This window comes from Ceratotherium simum, chromosome 16 (genome assembly GCF_057802395.1).
Source record: "Ceratotherium simum simum isolate JZ-2026a chromosome 16, ASM5780239v1, whole genome shotgun sequence".
NCBI classification, from domain to species: Eukaryota; Metazoa; Chordata; class Mammalia; order Perissodactyla; family Rhinocerotidae; genus Ceratotherium; species Ceratotherium simum.
The window spans coordinates 60,930,601-60,944,889 of NC_141915.1; the positions used below are offsets into that span (position 1 = coordinate 60,930,601).

The window sequence follows — 14,289 nt, forward strand, 5'->3', positions numbered from 1 at the left end:
CAGGCCCAGCTCTGCTTCAACGAGGCAACCCATCAATTATAGGGGAGGCCAGGGGCGAGAAAAACCAAGAATGCGCTACAAACAAACAGCATGTGGTTCCGAGAGGGGCCATGTGTTTAGTGACAGCCTCATGGAAGAAATGGAAACCAGATGTGGCCACGGTGGGCTCCAGGTGAGCCAGCGGCCCGCAGCCCGCCTCCGTGACAGGATGCAGCTGCTCACGCTGGCCGTGGGCTGGAGGCTGCGCAGCGCCATCAGGACAAGCAGCCTGGTGCTGACTAATGCAGAGAAATCCACTACCAGGCAGGCCTGCAGCCAGCTGAGAAAGGGGACACCAGTGCCCGAGTCCAGTTCTGCTGGGGCTGTCCCCAAAGTGCACAAGCCCAAGGAACCCATCGGGCGTCAACAGGGGTGAGAGTACGACGTCCACTTCCCTCTTCAAGTGGATTTTTTTTCCCGTCCAAATCACTAAATCTGCACAACTCGGCTCGGACACCCAGGCAGCTTCTGACCAGTGATTTGTTTCTCTGGTGAACCGTGATATACCCAGGGGTCCTCTCCGCAAGGAACCCGCAATGGGGTAATCTTTTTGTTGGCCCTCGCAGGAAGGCAGAAGAGAGCTACTCTGGGCTCAGGGCCCCCAGAGAAGACAGTGCCCCCAGAGAGACTGCTCTCCTGCAGGGGAGTGTGTGTGGGGCACTGACTCCCGCCAGGGCTCTCCAAGCACAGGGAGGTAAAGCTGGAACAGAGACGGCAACAAATCTGAGGGCCACGTGCCTCCAACTGCTGTCAAGCCTGCCAGCCCCAGCAAGCACCCGGAGCACGTCCGCCTCTCTTGCCAGCCCTTCGGGACCGTTTCCTCTGTAAGTCACGGTAGGTGAGGAGACCGAGCTCCTACCCGGGGCAGGCACTCCTTAACCATCACCGTCAAAAAGCACCTGAAATCCACCAGCAAATGGCACTGCTTCCTCAGAGGGGCCTCCTCGCCAGGGGCATGCTAGGCTGGCAGCCTGGCGAATCTCAATCCAAGCCATGGGTCTCTTTGCAGGGGAGGTGAGCCAGACACACTTGGATGCACCACTCATGTGAATGCATAAAAACCAACCACTGTCAGGGCAGAAGTCCTCAGAATGAATGTTATCGTAGATACCACCCAAGCCTGATGTGGCTGGGCAGCAAGGGGCCAGCATGGAGGGAGCCCTCCCTGCAGCTCCCTCCCATCTATGCCTGGGTGGGCCAAAGGCTCCAAGAAGCCTCTTCTCTCTTGGTCCCCCAAAACACCAACCACCCCCAGACACAATGGAGTCCCTGCTGTACCCCGGAAAGCCATGCTCAGAAACCACACATCCCCACACCCCCACAAGCACAGCCATAGGTGGGGTGTCAGGGCCACAGCACGGGCGGGCCTTCTGAGGAGGGCCCGCAGCTGCAGGAGGGAGTGTGGGTTGTCACTCTATCAAGGGCAGGTGATAATACCGGGACACAGTGAGGCACGCTGAGGGGGCATCACTGACTTTGTCCAGGTGAAACCTGGCTCAAAACTCACACCCTTAAAACAAACGAAACAAATAAATGTGAGCAATACCCACAAATTTACTTACCTATTAGTGCACTGAACGGTGGGCGTTGAGATCCCAGCCCTACTATCCACCATCCACCATCTGTCCCGTGCACGCAGGTGGCTGCCCCCGACTAGCACCCTGGAGGTCCCCCACCCTACTCCACCACCCAAATGGGACAGAGGCAGTCGGGCAGATGAGACAGCCCACATCTCAGGACCCCGAGGTGACAGTGCTGGGGCATCCATGTGCATACCCGAGAGCCGCCTACCTGGGAGCCGGGCAGCCTCTACCTTCATCGCGCCCTCAGCCTCTCCAAGCTGGCCGCCGGGGGCTTCCTTTGCCAAGTCCATGGGGGTCTCCTCGCTCACGGACAGGGTGATGTATGTGCTGACCACCAGGATGCCCACGCCGACCCAGAGTACTACCTGGATGAGACAAAGGCCTCAAGAGCAAAAGAGGTCACACAGTGCCCACACCCCTACCATTCCCAGGGGAGACGGGAGGTGCGCAGGCATGAAGCCCCCTCCATGAGCATAGCAGGAGGGGCCTGGGGGCACAGTGCACGCAGGCCGTGCTCCTGCCTGCTGACCAGCATCGCTGGCCACTAGGAGATGAAGGTCCTGAACTGATTAACATGACAGAATCATGGGCCAAACCTGCTGGAGCTGCACTGGCAATGGGGGGAGGGGCTGGCTGGGGGTGGCAAGAGGGGAACCTGAAGAAAGCAAGGGCATTGTGTACGACATGAAGGTGCCTACTCACTGGCAGAGACCCAAGCGCACTGACCAGGCCTGCTGGAGAACCCAGCGGCCGGACACGCCTATGCCCACGGCCGCAGAAATCAGGCCCCTTGATGGCTTTGCCCAGAGGAGCAAGAATCTCGGGGCAACTGCCCAGCTTGAAGTGGGGCCCTTGCGTGTCCCACCCCCTCGCCCAGCGGCTGTGTAGAGGGCCCAGCCCAGGGTCCCTGGCTCCTCACAGCCCAAGTATGAACGACCTGTCCCCCAGTGTCACCTAGTGCATGCAGATGGGGAGAGGACCATGGAGGCGGCGGCTCCTTGCCCCCCTTTAGCTAGGGGTGCCCATCGGTGCTGCCCAGTAAGCTGCATTGGAGGCATGACTGTCAAGGGGCCTCATCCCCGGCCCTCCTGTGAGGGACCCCACAGCTAATCCTAAATGCTGCCCTCAGTAATTTAGTACAACAAACCCCACATTATATAACTCCATCTCCTTCTGCAGCTCCTGCTATTTTAAGACGTGCACATGCTGGACCAGCGCTCTCTGTGTTATTCATGCCGCCACAGCAGTGGATGCTGCTATTTCTGCCCTGCCCAGGCCCAGCCCATCCAGCTCTCCCCAGGAAGCAGTAAGTCCTGGTTCTGCAGAGTTCTGCAGGAGAGGAGCCCGTGAGGTGGCCTGCCGGAGAGCCAGGGAGACCCCGCCACTTGGGCTCAGAGCCAGAACTCAAAACCCTTTTCTGAAAGGCATGTTGACTCTAAAATATCAGATCAAAGGAACTGGTGAGACTTTCCTAGGTCCAATACAATTAGAGAAGAGAGATTTCCACAGGAAGAAAGGACCTGTACCCCTAAAGGTAGATGCTGACCAGCTAGGAAAAAACCTCAGGGAAGAAGTCCATTTCCTTCACTGCCACTCCAGGAACACTGAGCTGGATCAGCGCTCACGGACACAAAATGCTAGCCATGCTCCTGGGGTCAGCCACAGTGCGGGAGGCCTGGCCATGGTGCAGGGCCGCCCGAGGTGCGTGTGGGGATGCAGTGGGATTTGTGCCTCTGAGGTCCGAGCAGCATCTGCAGACTCTACAACACACAGCTCAGGGCCAAGAGCTCCTGAGCCCCGCCCCTTGCCCCCAATTACTTTCTTAGAAGCGTGTAGATGCCCAGCTTCAGCTGTGTGCCCAAAGATCAGCATATAACATCTTCTTACCAGGAAGGCAAGATTTGTGGAGCAATGATGGTATCCGAATATGACCAAAGTAGTTTTAAAAAAGAAACTTTAAATCCTTTGCATTTCATGTTTTTCCAGGCAATGGCAGAAATGACCTCGCTGAGAATAACAACAAAAAATTCCTCTCCCTACTTGGACTCCCGTGCACTGACAGGATAATGACCACACCTGAGCGAGAGTCCTTAAATACTGAAACGGGAAAAAGAGCGACTCTGCCCAATACTGTCAGCCAGTTCCAGAATGACACAGAGGACAGTGCTCGGTGGGAATCCTATGAGTCTGGGGTTCCCCAACCCCCCAGGGCAGCAGCAAAACCCCATTCCCCTCCAAGCCCTGGTTTGAGCCACCCTAAAATGGTCTTGACACAAAGATGAAGACATTTGGCTGGTCATTTTATGTTGGGTTATTTTTACGAGGACATCATTGAACATTTCCATGGGAGACAGAGAAGCCAAAGGCAACATTTCATCCATGACTTTGAAAGATTTATTTCAACACTCAGCTTTCTGGGCTTACTGAAAAAAATCAAATGCAAGATAAAAAACATTAACTCTGTCAATGCTGAGAGACAGCAAGCTTCCCGAGAAAGACCAAGAAAGCATCAGTTTAAGGTCGATTTACGAAGAAGGGCCTGCATGGAGCCAGGAGTTCCAGAAAATGAACCCAGCTCTACGTGGCACCATGCACACACCTGCACTGCCACCTGCCTGAGACACCCCATGTCCCCATTTGTGGAGCATGTCCTTTGGCTCCCCCATCTGGCAGCAGTCCCCACCCTCCCTCTTTGCCAACACCTTGCAGCCACCTGACACACTTGGCTTGCTAGCCACCCCTGGGCTGTGCGGGGCACTCGCCAGCTGACCACTGTCTACAGTGTGAGCAGCCCGCTGGCCCAGCCAGAGCCTTTGTCACAGGTCACACCTCCCAGCTCTTTACTCTCATCCTTTCCTGTGAAGAAACACCGTGGGCCCACAAAAACCCCAAGCAGGGAAGCCAGAGCCACCCTGCTTGAGGGGAACTGTGACATTAATGCCACAGATGTCCATGAGGACACTGTGGAGCCTTGCCTGACACCGAGCGAGTCTCAGTCTAGGTGGTGATGCTGACGCAGTGACCAGACTGCAGTCTGCACATGGGCACGTACTGGAAGGTGCGAGTCAGCCAGAGCCAGGCAGAAACAGGCGCACATGGCAACATCGGGCGCCACCGGGGGGCCAGGCATGTGGAAAGGACACAGGTGTTGCCCAAGTCCCCCAAGGCAGCCGTGACAACTAGGCACTGACCACAGACCCCATCCACAGACCTAAGGCTTCTACGAGGCCCCAGGATCAGTGAGAGGCCAGAGCTCCTGGGTTCCTGCTTGGTCACTGAGGTTGGGAGGCTGACTGCTGAACGTGCGTGAACAAGAGTAATCGCTCATTCTCCAAAGTCCCAAATGAGGAGAGACGGTGCTCCCGGAGGAAGGGGCCAAGTTCTCCACTGTACTGGTCAGGAGCGGATGGACTGACTGGGAACTCCGGTGGAGTCAGCCGGGGGCACAGGGGCTATCACGGCCTCAGCAGAGGAGGAGGAGGGGCGCCCATGCCTCAAGCTCAGTCTCACCTCTGAAGCCTGAGCCCAGCTCCACAGCACACACCTTCCAGGTACAACTTTCTGCAAGTCCAAAGGGCTGCTTTGAAATGGAACAAAGTTGATGAATGTGCCCCGTTTGCTGGACATCTGACTTTATGGAGCCCTGCTGACTTCGATTCTTCCTAACCCAGCACAGTGCCAGCCTGGAGGAGACACGTGAATACACCCTGACGTATTAGCCCCAGCTTGGAAAGCCCAGGGGCTTGGCCTGGGGGCCACACATGACCCGGCATCCCAGAGCACCCCTTGAGCAGTGACTCGTGGCCTCCAGATTGCTAGGGGTCCCCGACTCAAAAGCAGAGAGAAGCAGCCGGGGGTGAGGAGCAAATGTTCACTTTCCCTTCTGACACCACAGAGCGTCTGCACACGTACAGGTTCACATGCTGCACCTCAGTAATGAGCCAGATCACCCGGCAGGCAGGGACTCTGCTGCCCTGCAGCCACATGCCCCGATTAGGGTCTCCAGGTCAGTGTGGTGTCAGGCAGGCACCCCACCGCAGCATGTGGACCCCAGCCCTGAGGATCTCGGGTGTCACGCTCCAGTTGAGGTCAGATGGCTGACGCATAAGGGCCCATTTTCTTGGCGAGTCATGGTGAGCATTTACTTACTGACATCTTCCCAGGAGCCCAGGGTCAGCCTTCGGGGCCCTTCCCCAGGTGCTGCTGCTGTCTAGCTCCTTGGCCCAGGAGCGGTCCTCTTTGCCCTGGAGAATGGCTGCACGGAGGCCTCGGGCAGGCTGTGCCGTGAACACTTCCTCCTGGCTCTGGGGTCCCACCCGCCCCTTCTCAGGTATCTTCTCAGCAGCCCATCAGTGCCTCCTGCTCCCTCTGCTGGCTTCTGGGCAACAGCACGTCAATTGCAGACGCATCGATTCCAGACAGTAGAACCCAAGCACCTCTGCTTTGGTCAGGACTAGAGAGATCCTCCGATTTCTCCAATTTTCAAGATACAGAGTGAATGGCATGATGGCAGATAGGGGCCAATTGTGTTTTCACAGTTCCGGTGTATTCTTCTGAGGACGTTTCTCAGAACACCCATGCCCCCCACCTTTCCTGGCTCCTCTTGAGGTCCGTGGGCAGGAACAGGCTCCACAGTGCCCAGAAGCCCTCAGGCAGGCTGCGTGAGCCAACTCCGGGCCTGATGCCAGGTCTGTGCCTTCCACAGAGCAGTAGCCGGAGCTGCCAGGACAGGAGGGGAACAGGAGCCCAGCCACACCCCAAGCAGGTGCCCTCCAGGCCCCAGGTCTGTGTGTGCCAAACTCCTGCCACATTTCTGAGTGTGTTCCTCAGAATACTTGTGTTCAGAAACAAAACGCAGCAGCACGTGCCAACACTACACCATGGTCAGATGGTCCATTCCAGAACTAACTCACGAGGTAACTCACCAGGACACTAGCTCAGGGGGAGAAACTTTACCATCTTCTCCACACACGGTCAAAAAGTAGTTAATAAAATTCAAGCCTTCTAGATTTTAAAAACTACAGTAAAACTGGCAGAGAGCAAGAATATCTAAACAAGCAAGAATATCTAGAAACATTATTAATAAAAATGAAGAAGAGGGATTACAATTAAAGTGTTTCAGAGCAGGGGGCACTATCTCAAGACTGGTAATTAAAACAGTGTGGAAGGCCATGTGACAGGACAGGCCAGCCAGTGAATTAAAATATAAGACCCAAACTAGGCCCAAATATGTACAAGAATTTAATATATGAGAGTGGTGATATTTCTTATCAGTAATGGATTAATAGTGTTCTAACAACTAGCGAGACATCTAGGAAAAACTTAGGATGCTTACTTTGTTTGTTATATCAAAATAAAATACAGATGGATCAAAGATTTAAACGAAAAAATGAAGTCACAGAAGTACTAGAAGAACCGAGGAAAAAATTTTTAGAAGTAATACTGGAGTGGGAGGGTCTTTCTAAGTATGACTTTTTCCCCCTAAAAAGAATCTGATAGACTAAAACAGTGGGACTTGACAAATTAGGAAAAATATTTGCAATATGGCAAGGAATGGGTTAATTTCCTCATATTATAAGGGGTTCCTAAAACTCACTAAAATCACGTGATTGAAGACAATGGTGAACCACCTCAGCAGCTGAGACTTGAGAACACAGATAAGCACTGAGGTGCCTTGAGGTCAGGCTTTTTCCAATCAGTGGTGCCAAGCACAGGGGATAACAGAGCAGCAGCCTGGAGCTGGCACAGATGCACAGGGTTGTGCACCAGGAATTAAAAGGGAGGGCTCCCCAGCAGCCAGAACTTGAGGGGCTATGATCCTGGAGAAGAGGGAACTCAGAGAAAGATGCCCATGTTCTGTGTGCAATTCTCCCCTGGGGCACGTGCCAGCCACCAGCTGTGCAGAGTGTCCCACAGAGAGCAGATGCCGAGAAGATGAAAGCTAAGCAGAGAATTTAGCAATCTGACGGTGACAGCACTTAGTTGAGACCCTGGAAGGGCTATACCCTAGGAGTGAGGGCAAACCAGAAACAGATTTGCCTCAACTGGACACAGCCCTTCTGCCCATCTTCTGTTAGCTGGATGGAAGACAACATCGTCCAGAACTTCTACAATTTCTCAAACACAATGTCCACAAACTACCAAGCATGCCAGGTGATGGGACCAAGTGACAGAAAACCAAGAGGCCACAAGGATCAATATAAATAACTGACTATCTGAAACAATAATAATAATGTCTTGTAGGGGTTAAAATGTATGTAAAATTAAAATACATAAAAAGAATAGCATCAAAGCCCAGAGGAGGGTAAATGGAATTAAAATATTGTGGGATACTTGCCTTGTCTGGGAAGTGGTAAAAAAAAACAAATTTACAGTCCTCTAATAAGCCAAGGATCCATATTAAACTGCCTTGTATAAACACTAGAAGAAAAGAACAGAAACGTACAACACCAGCTAATTGAGGAATAAAGAATAAATACTTAAAATGCTTGGTATGTACAAAAGGTAGCAAGAAAGAAAAAACAGATGGGACAAATAAAAAACAAAGGGTAAGATGGAAGCCTTAATCCCTCCAAAATCAGTAATTACATTAACTGTAAATAGTTTTAAATACTTCTATTAACAGACTGGATAAAAACAAAACAAAACAAAACCCAACTATATGCTATTATGCCAAGACACATCTTAAATATAAAGGCATAGAGAGATCAAAAGAGAAAGAATGAAGAAAACTACATTGTGCAAATATAAACCCAAAACAAAGCTAGGTTAGCTACATTATATCAGACAAGGCTGACTTCAAGGAGACTAACACCCCCAAAGACTAAAAAGGGGGCATTTCACAAGAAAAAGGTTCAGTTTAACAAGATATAACAATCTTAAATCTATATGCTCCTAATAACATAGCTTCAAAATAAAAAGCAAAAATTGATAGGAGAAATAAACAAACCTATAATTATAGTGGAAATTATCATTCCTTTCTCATAATGATAAATGAAAAGATTAAAAAGTCAGTAAAAATATATAAAATCTGAAAATCACAGTTAGTAAACTTGACCTAACCAAATATTGGACACTGCATTCAACAACTGCAGACTACATAGCCACTGAACATCCACCAAAGTAGACCATAAGCTAGGCCACAAAGCAAGTCTCAAGAAACGTCCAAGGACTGAAATTCTTTGGTGTGTGTTCTCCAACCACATTGGGATTATGCTTGAAATCAATAAAAGAGATTACTAGGAAATCCCCAAAAGTTTGAAAATCTAAAAAAGCCATGAATGAAAGAAAAAAATAACAATGGAAATTAGAAAGTGTTGTGAATTGAATGATGATCCAATTCTGCAATCTGTAGTTTGTGGTGCAACCCCAATCAAAAGCCAACAGGCTGTTCTGGAGGAAGCTGACAAGCCCATTCTAAAATTTAGTTGGAAATGCAAAGGGCCAACACTAGCAAAGATCATCCTGAAGAAGAGTAAAGTTGGAGGACTTTTACTGCCTGACATCAAGACTCCTTAGAAAGCCACAGCAATCGCAACACGGCAGCGCTGATACAAGGAGAGACCGACAGACCAGTGACAGAAGAGTCCCTCGTACACAGGTGACTGACGACAACGTTGCCGCTGCAGTGCTGTGGGAAAAGGAGGGTGCTGATCAGCTAGAGAGCCACAGAGAGAACACAGCCTCACCCCCACCTCACACTATCACGTCCAGGTGGAACACAGAACTAAATGTGAAAGGTAAAATAAAAAGCTTCTACAATGTAACACAGGAGACTATCTTCAAGACCTTGGGATAAACAAAAATTTCTTAAGTAGTACATAAAAAGCACCCAGCAAAAGAAAAAGATCAATAAACTGAACTACACTAAAATTAAGAACATCTGTTGATCAAAAGGTGTCATTAAGAAAGTAAAAAGGAAGCCAAGAGTGAGAAAAAACATTTGCAATACATATTTCTGAAGAAAGATATATCTAGAATCTTTTAAAAACTTCCACAGGGCTGGCCCCATGGTGCAGTGGTTAAATTCTGCACGCTCTGCTTCAGCAGCCCAAGTTCACAGGTTCAGATCCCAGGCGTGGATCTCACACTCATCAGCCATGCTGTGGCGGCAACCCACGTACAAAATAGACGAAAGTTGGCACACATGTTAGCTCAGGGCTAATCTTCCTCAGCAAAAAAAAAAAAAAAAAAAAAGAAGAGGAAGATTGGCAACAGATATTAGCTCAGGGAGAATCTTCCTCACCAAAAAATAAAAAAATAAAATAAAATAAAAAATTCCACAAATCAGTAAGAAAAAGACAGACAACCCAATAGATAACAAGTGGGCAAGACTTCAAGGCCTTCACCATGGGAGACCCCCCCACAACTATCAGCACATGGAAAGGCACTCAGCATCATTAGTGATCTGGAAATCGCAAACTAAAACCCAAGTGAGGTACCACTAAACACCTGGCGGAAGGGCTAGAATTTGTAGAAGGGACAGTAGATGTAAAAGCAACTGGAATTCTAATATGGTATCTGAGGACCACTTTGGATAACTGGAAAAAGTTTGGCAAAATCTACTAAAGCTGGATGGACATAAACCCAGGACCCAACGATTCCCCACCTAAGTGAATAACCAATGAAGTGCGCACACGTGCACCAGGAGAAGCGTGTGGAGCAGCCCCACACAGGACACAGCCCACTCTGAGTGAACTGTGGCAGAGTCACACAGTGGAACATCACACAGCAGCGAGGCACAGACTGCCTGCTCCACAGTAACAACGGTGAACTCAGATGTGATGCTGGGTAAGGAGGTCAGACACACAACAATACATATCATAAGACTCCCTTTATGCCAACTCGAAAGACAGGCAAAATTATTCCAAAATGTTAGTAGGCAGATGAGCAGTGACCTTTGGGGAGGAAAGCCTGCGAGGTGCTCCAGGGAAGCTTTGGGTGCTGGAATGTTCTATATCTGCCCTGGACAGTGCTTCCATGGCTGGGTTCACTCAGCAAACACTTGCCAAGCTGTACATGAGAATTATGTGCTTTGCTGAATGTATACCATACCGCTAAGAAATTTACCAAATTATATCAATAAGAAAAAGCTCAAGAAGTCCATAAAAGGTGAGCAAAAAGCAGGCAGAGTTCCCAGAAAAGGAAACACAGGGGCTTCTCCACACATTTAGAGACACTTGACGTCGCTCCTGGGAAGCTGAGACTTCCCGCCCTCCGTCTGATGAAGGGAAAGAGGCCCGTGCTCGGCTGTGGAGCGACAGTGGCTGACCTTGACACAGGCACTTGGCGAAAGCCACGTAGTTACACATGCTCACACCCTTTGTTTTTAAGTTTTTATTTATTTATTTATTTATTTATTTTTTCTTTGTGAGGAAGATCGGCCCTGAGCTAACATCTGCCAATCCTCCTCTGCCACGTAGTTACACATGCTCACACCCTTTGTTTTTAAGTTTTTATTTATTTATTTATTTATTTTTTCTTTGTGAGGAAGATCGGCCCTGAGCTAACATCTGCCAATCCTCCTCTTTTTGCTGAGTAAGACTGGCCCTGGGTTAACATCCATGCCCATCTTCCTCCACTTTACATGGGACGCCGCCACAGCATGGTTTTTTTGACAAGCAGTGCGTCAGTGTGTGCCCGGGATCCGAACCGGCGAACCCCGGGCCACCGCGGCGGAGCGTGCACACTTAACCACTTGCGCCACCAGGCCAGCCCCTGTTTTTAATTTTTAAAAGCTTCCTACAGATACATTCTCGAATATATCGGAATGCTTGTGTGCACAGATATTCATCGTAGTTTTGTCTGTAACAGCAAGAGACTGGAGAGGTGACTCCACCAGAGACAGACCCCAGCGAGGTAATGGGGGTGGCCTCAAGCAGGAATGGTGATGGCGGAAGAGCATGGAGTGTGCAGTCCACACACGGATAATCCAGTCACCACAAAGACATCCACATGGGGAAAAGCTGTTCAGTATCTGACACTCAGATAAGTTGGTGTGACACCACACACCAAGCCCCCTGGGAACCTCCCTACACACAGCGGTGGCGGCTTGGCTCAGCGTGGCCCAGCAGTGCAAAGACTGCTCACTGTGGCTTAACCCCATGTTTCCCAGACCTACGGGACCAATTACCTTTGTGCTGAGAAACTAGTAACTGGTTCACGGAACCCATCTGAGAACCCCACATCCTCTTCTCCCCAACCCCAGACCAGGTCCGGGTGGGGCCGAGAAGTGCTGAGCAGCACTCACCTGGGAGGAAAGGGCGTTCTTGTGGATTTTCTTATAGATCAGAGCCGGGCAGATGAAGCAGATGAGGCTTCCCATCGTCGCACCGGTGAGGCCCAGGATTGTCTCCACTGGGAACAAGAAGCGACAGGAAGGAGTGAGAGCCAGGAGCGAGCCAGCCTTGCTACTAAGGCTTATCTAGGCATGCCTCTGGAACACCAGTGAGGAGCAGAGGCACACCCTTCTGTGCCCACAAGGACACTTAGGGGTCTCCTAGCTGACATCACGGACAGAGGACACTGTGGGCTCTGTGGGGACTTGGGGCTGCTCCTTTCCCGCTATGGAGTCTTGGGCAAGTTCCCTCCTCTCTGTGCCTCAGGTTCCTCGCCAGTGAAATGGGGCTAACACCACTCCCGCCCTTAGTTGTATGAGCCTAAATAAGGCAGTAGGAGCAAGTGTCTTCCCGTGGAGCCCAGCACAGAGAGAGCCCACTGCTGCTCTGACTCCTCTGCAGCATCTGGGCCTTGGGCACCCGGCAGGGCTACTCGGATGGCTCATCTTACATCACCCCACCTGCTGCTCAGTGAGTGGCTGAGCAGGACCTGTCCTAGGACATGTGTAGAAGCCAGGAGCCTGAAGTGTGGGGGCGCTGGGCTGTTACCTGGAGAGGGCACATGCAGGTTCCACTCAGTATCTGATAACAATAAGCTTTGTCTGTCTGCTGGGAGTAGGACATAAATCTTGCTCAGGGCCCTCACTTTTTCCCTTGATGATGTGTCAACACAAGCAGGAGTCAACAGTAAGGAAGGAGCTGCTTTATAAACACTAATTTCACAAATCAGGCCTGTGTCCCCGCATTGGAGCCTCTGCCCAGGTGTCAACTGCTCAGCTTTCATGTGTGTCTGTGGCTCCATCAAGCTGCTACGTTTTGTCCTATGCCATTCTCAGAGCACCAAAGAAAACATCACATGACAGTCTCTAGACTTTCTTAGGAGATCAGAGAGGATGGTAGTAAGATTCTGGGTGTCTTGGTTGAACACCAAGACTCGAGGCAGGGATGCCCCTGGGTCCCTGAGTGTAACGGCAAGGATGGGCAGGAACAGGAGGAGGAAAGAGCCAGCAGGAAACCAGTCCCCGGAGCAGCCCTACTTACCGTTTGGGATCAGGATTCCACCAACCATGGTTCCAAACACAATTGAGAGAGTGAGCACTTTAAACCGCAGAGGGGTCATGTAGCCTCCAGCGGCAAAGGTTCCATCTTTTTGCTACATGAAAAAAATAAAAAGGTTTTGAAATGACTGATTTCCTCTACTACTCTACTGTAAGCAAGTCCTTAAGGGGCTCTACCAACACCCCAGGCAGGTGTGGCTGGGAGGCAGGGAGGTGAGGGCTCCCATCACAATCAGATTTGGCTGAGCAACTTTAATGTGAACCTGCAACCCAAATCCTCCAGAGTCCAGGAAGGCACAGGCTGCTCCTCAGATCAGGTAAGGAATGTACATTTTACAACTTCGTTTTGAAATGTTAGTACTAAGTCTTCTGTTTTCCTTTTAGAGCAAGGCCATGAGAGAGATTTTAAAAAGTGCCATGTAGTACAGAAAATAGAACCCAGACACAGCTCCATAGTGACATCCCTGCAGGTTTCAGAGTGCAGCAGGACGCCCTCACCTACACACACACACTCTTCCACACGCACGAGCTTGGCTGTGCCATCCTCATCTCCAGTAGGCGTGTGACACGCAGTCCAGGAAGGAGAAGAGGAGAAGGATACAACGTGGTATAACCAAACCCAAAGTTACTTCACCTCCGTGCCTTGGTTTCCTCATCTGTCAACACGAGGATACTAGAAGCTTCTCGTCATCAGGCTGTGGTGAGGACCAAATGAGGTGATAAGAGTGAAGCTTCTAGAACAGTGCCAGGCACACAGGAGGGGTTCACCGTGATTATAATGCCTGGGCTAGGAAAATACCACTCAAGTGAGGAGGCTTCAGAGCCTTCCAGAACTAGAATTTCAAAGGACCCAATTTCCAGAATAGACTTTTACACAGGCGGCTTTCTTAGGACAGACTGAGGGAGCTGGAGCCAGAATTTCTGGTCGACCTTAGGATGATAACTTGTATACGGTCTAGTGAGGAAGGGTGTTAGGTCTATACCTTTTGACCCAGGAACACCTGCAATAGAAATCTACCCAAGAAATCCTCCAGAGGAGAGGAAGAAGGAGGGAAGCAACGTGCATGGAGGAGGTCGTGAGAGAGTTACCTGTGAGCGGTCAAGAGTGAAAGACCAGCAACAACCAGAGCATCTGACAAGAGGTGAAAGAGCAAGGGTGCAGAGACGCTGTGGGTTTCTACGGCAACATCAACAGAAGCCGAGAGAAAACACAGCAAAAGGAATAGAGACATACACAAATGCCCAGCCGTCCATGCAAGGATGAAGGGAAGT

At 50.5% G+C, this 14,289-nt stretch overlaps 1 protein-coding gene across 3 annotated transcripts in view; it reads right to left on the reverse strand.

Annotated features, from left to right (window-relative positions):
* Positions 1 to 14,289, reverse strand: part of SLC38A10 (solute carrier family 38 member 10) — a 42,200-nt gene that overhangs the window by 11,840 nt on the left and 16,071 nt on the right. For all 3 annotated transcript variants that reach the window (XM_087441767.1, XM_087441765.1, XM_014789355.2), the window contains 3 exons: positions 13,001 to 13,112; positions 11,872 to 11,978; positions 1,831 to 1,987 (listed from right to left, as the gene is read on the reverse strand). In XM_087441767.1, the coding sequence (XP_087297893.1) occupies positions 1,831 to 1,987; positions 11,872 to 11,978; positions 13,001 to 13,112 (376 nt within the window). The remainder of the gene's footprint in view (positions 1 to 1,830; positions 1,988 to 11,871; positions 11,979 to 13,000; positions 13,113 to 14,289) is intronic.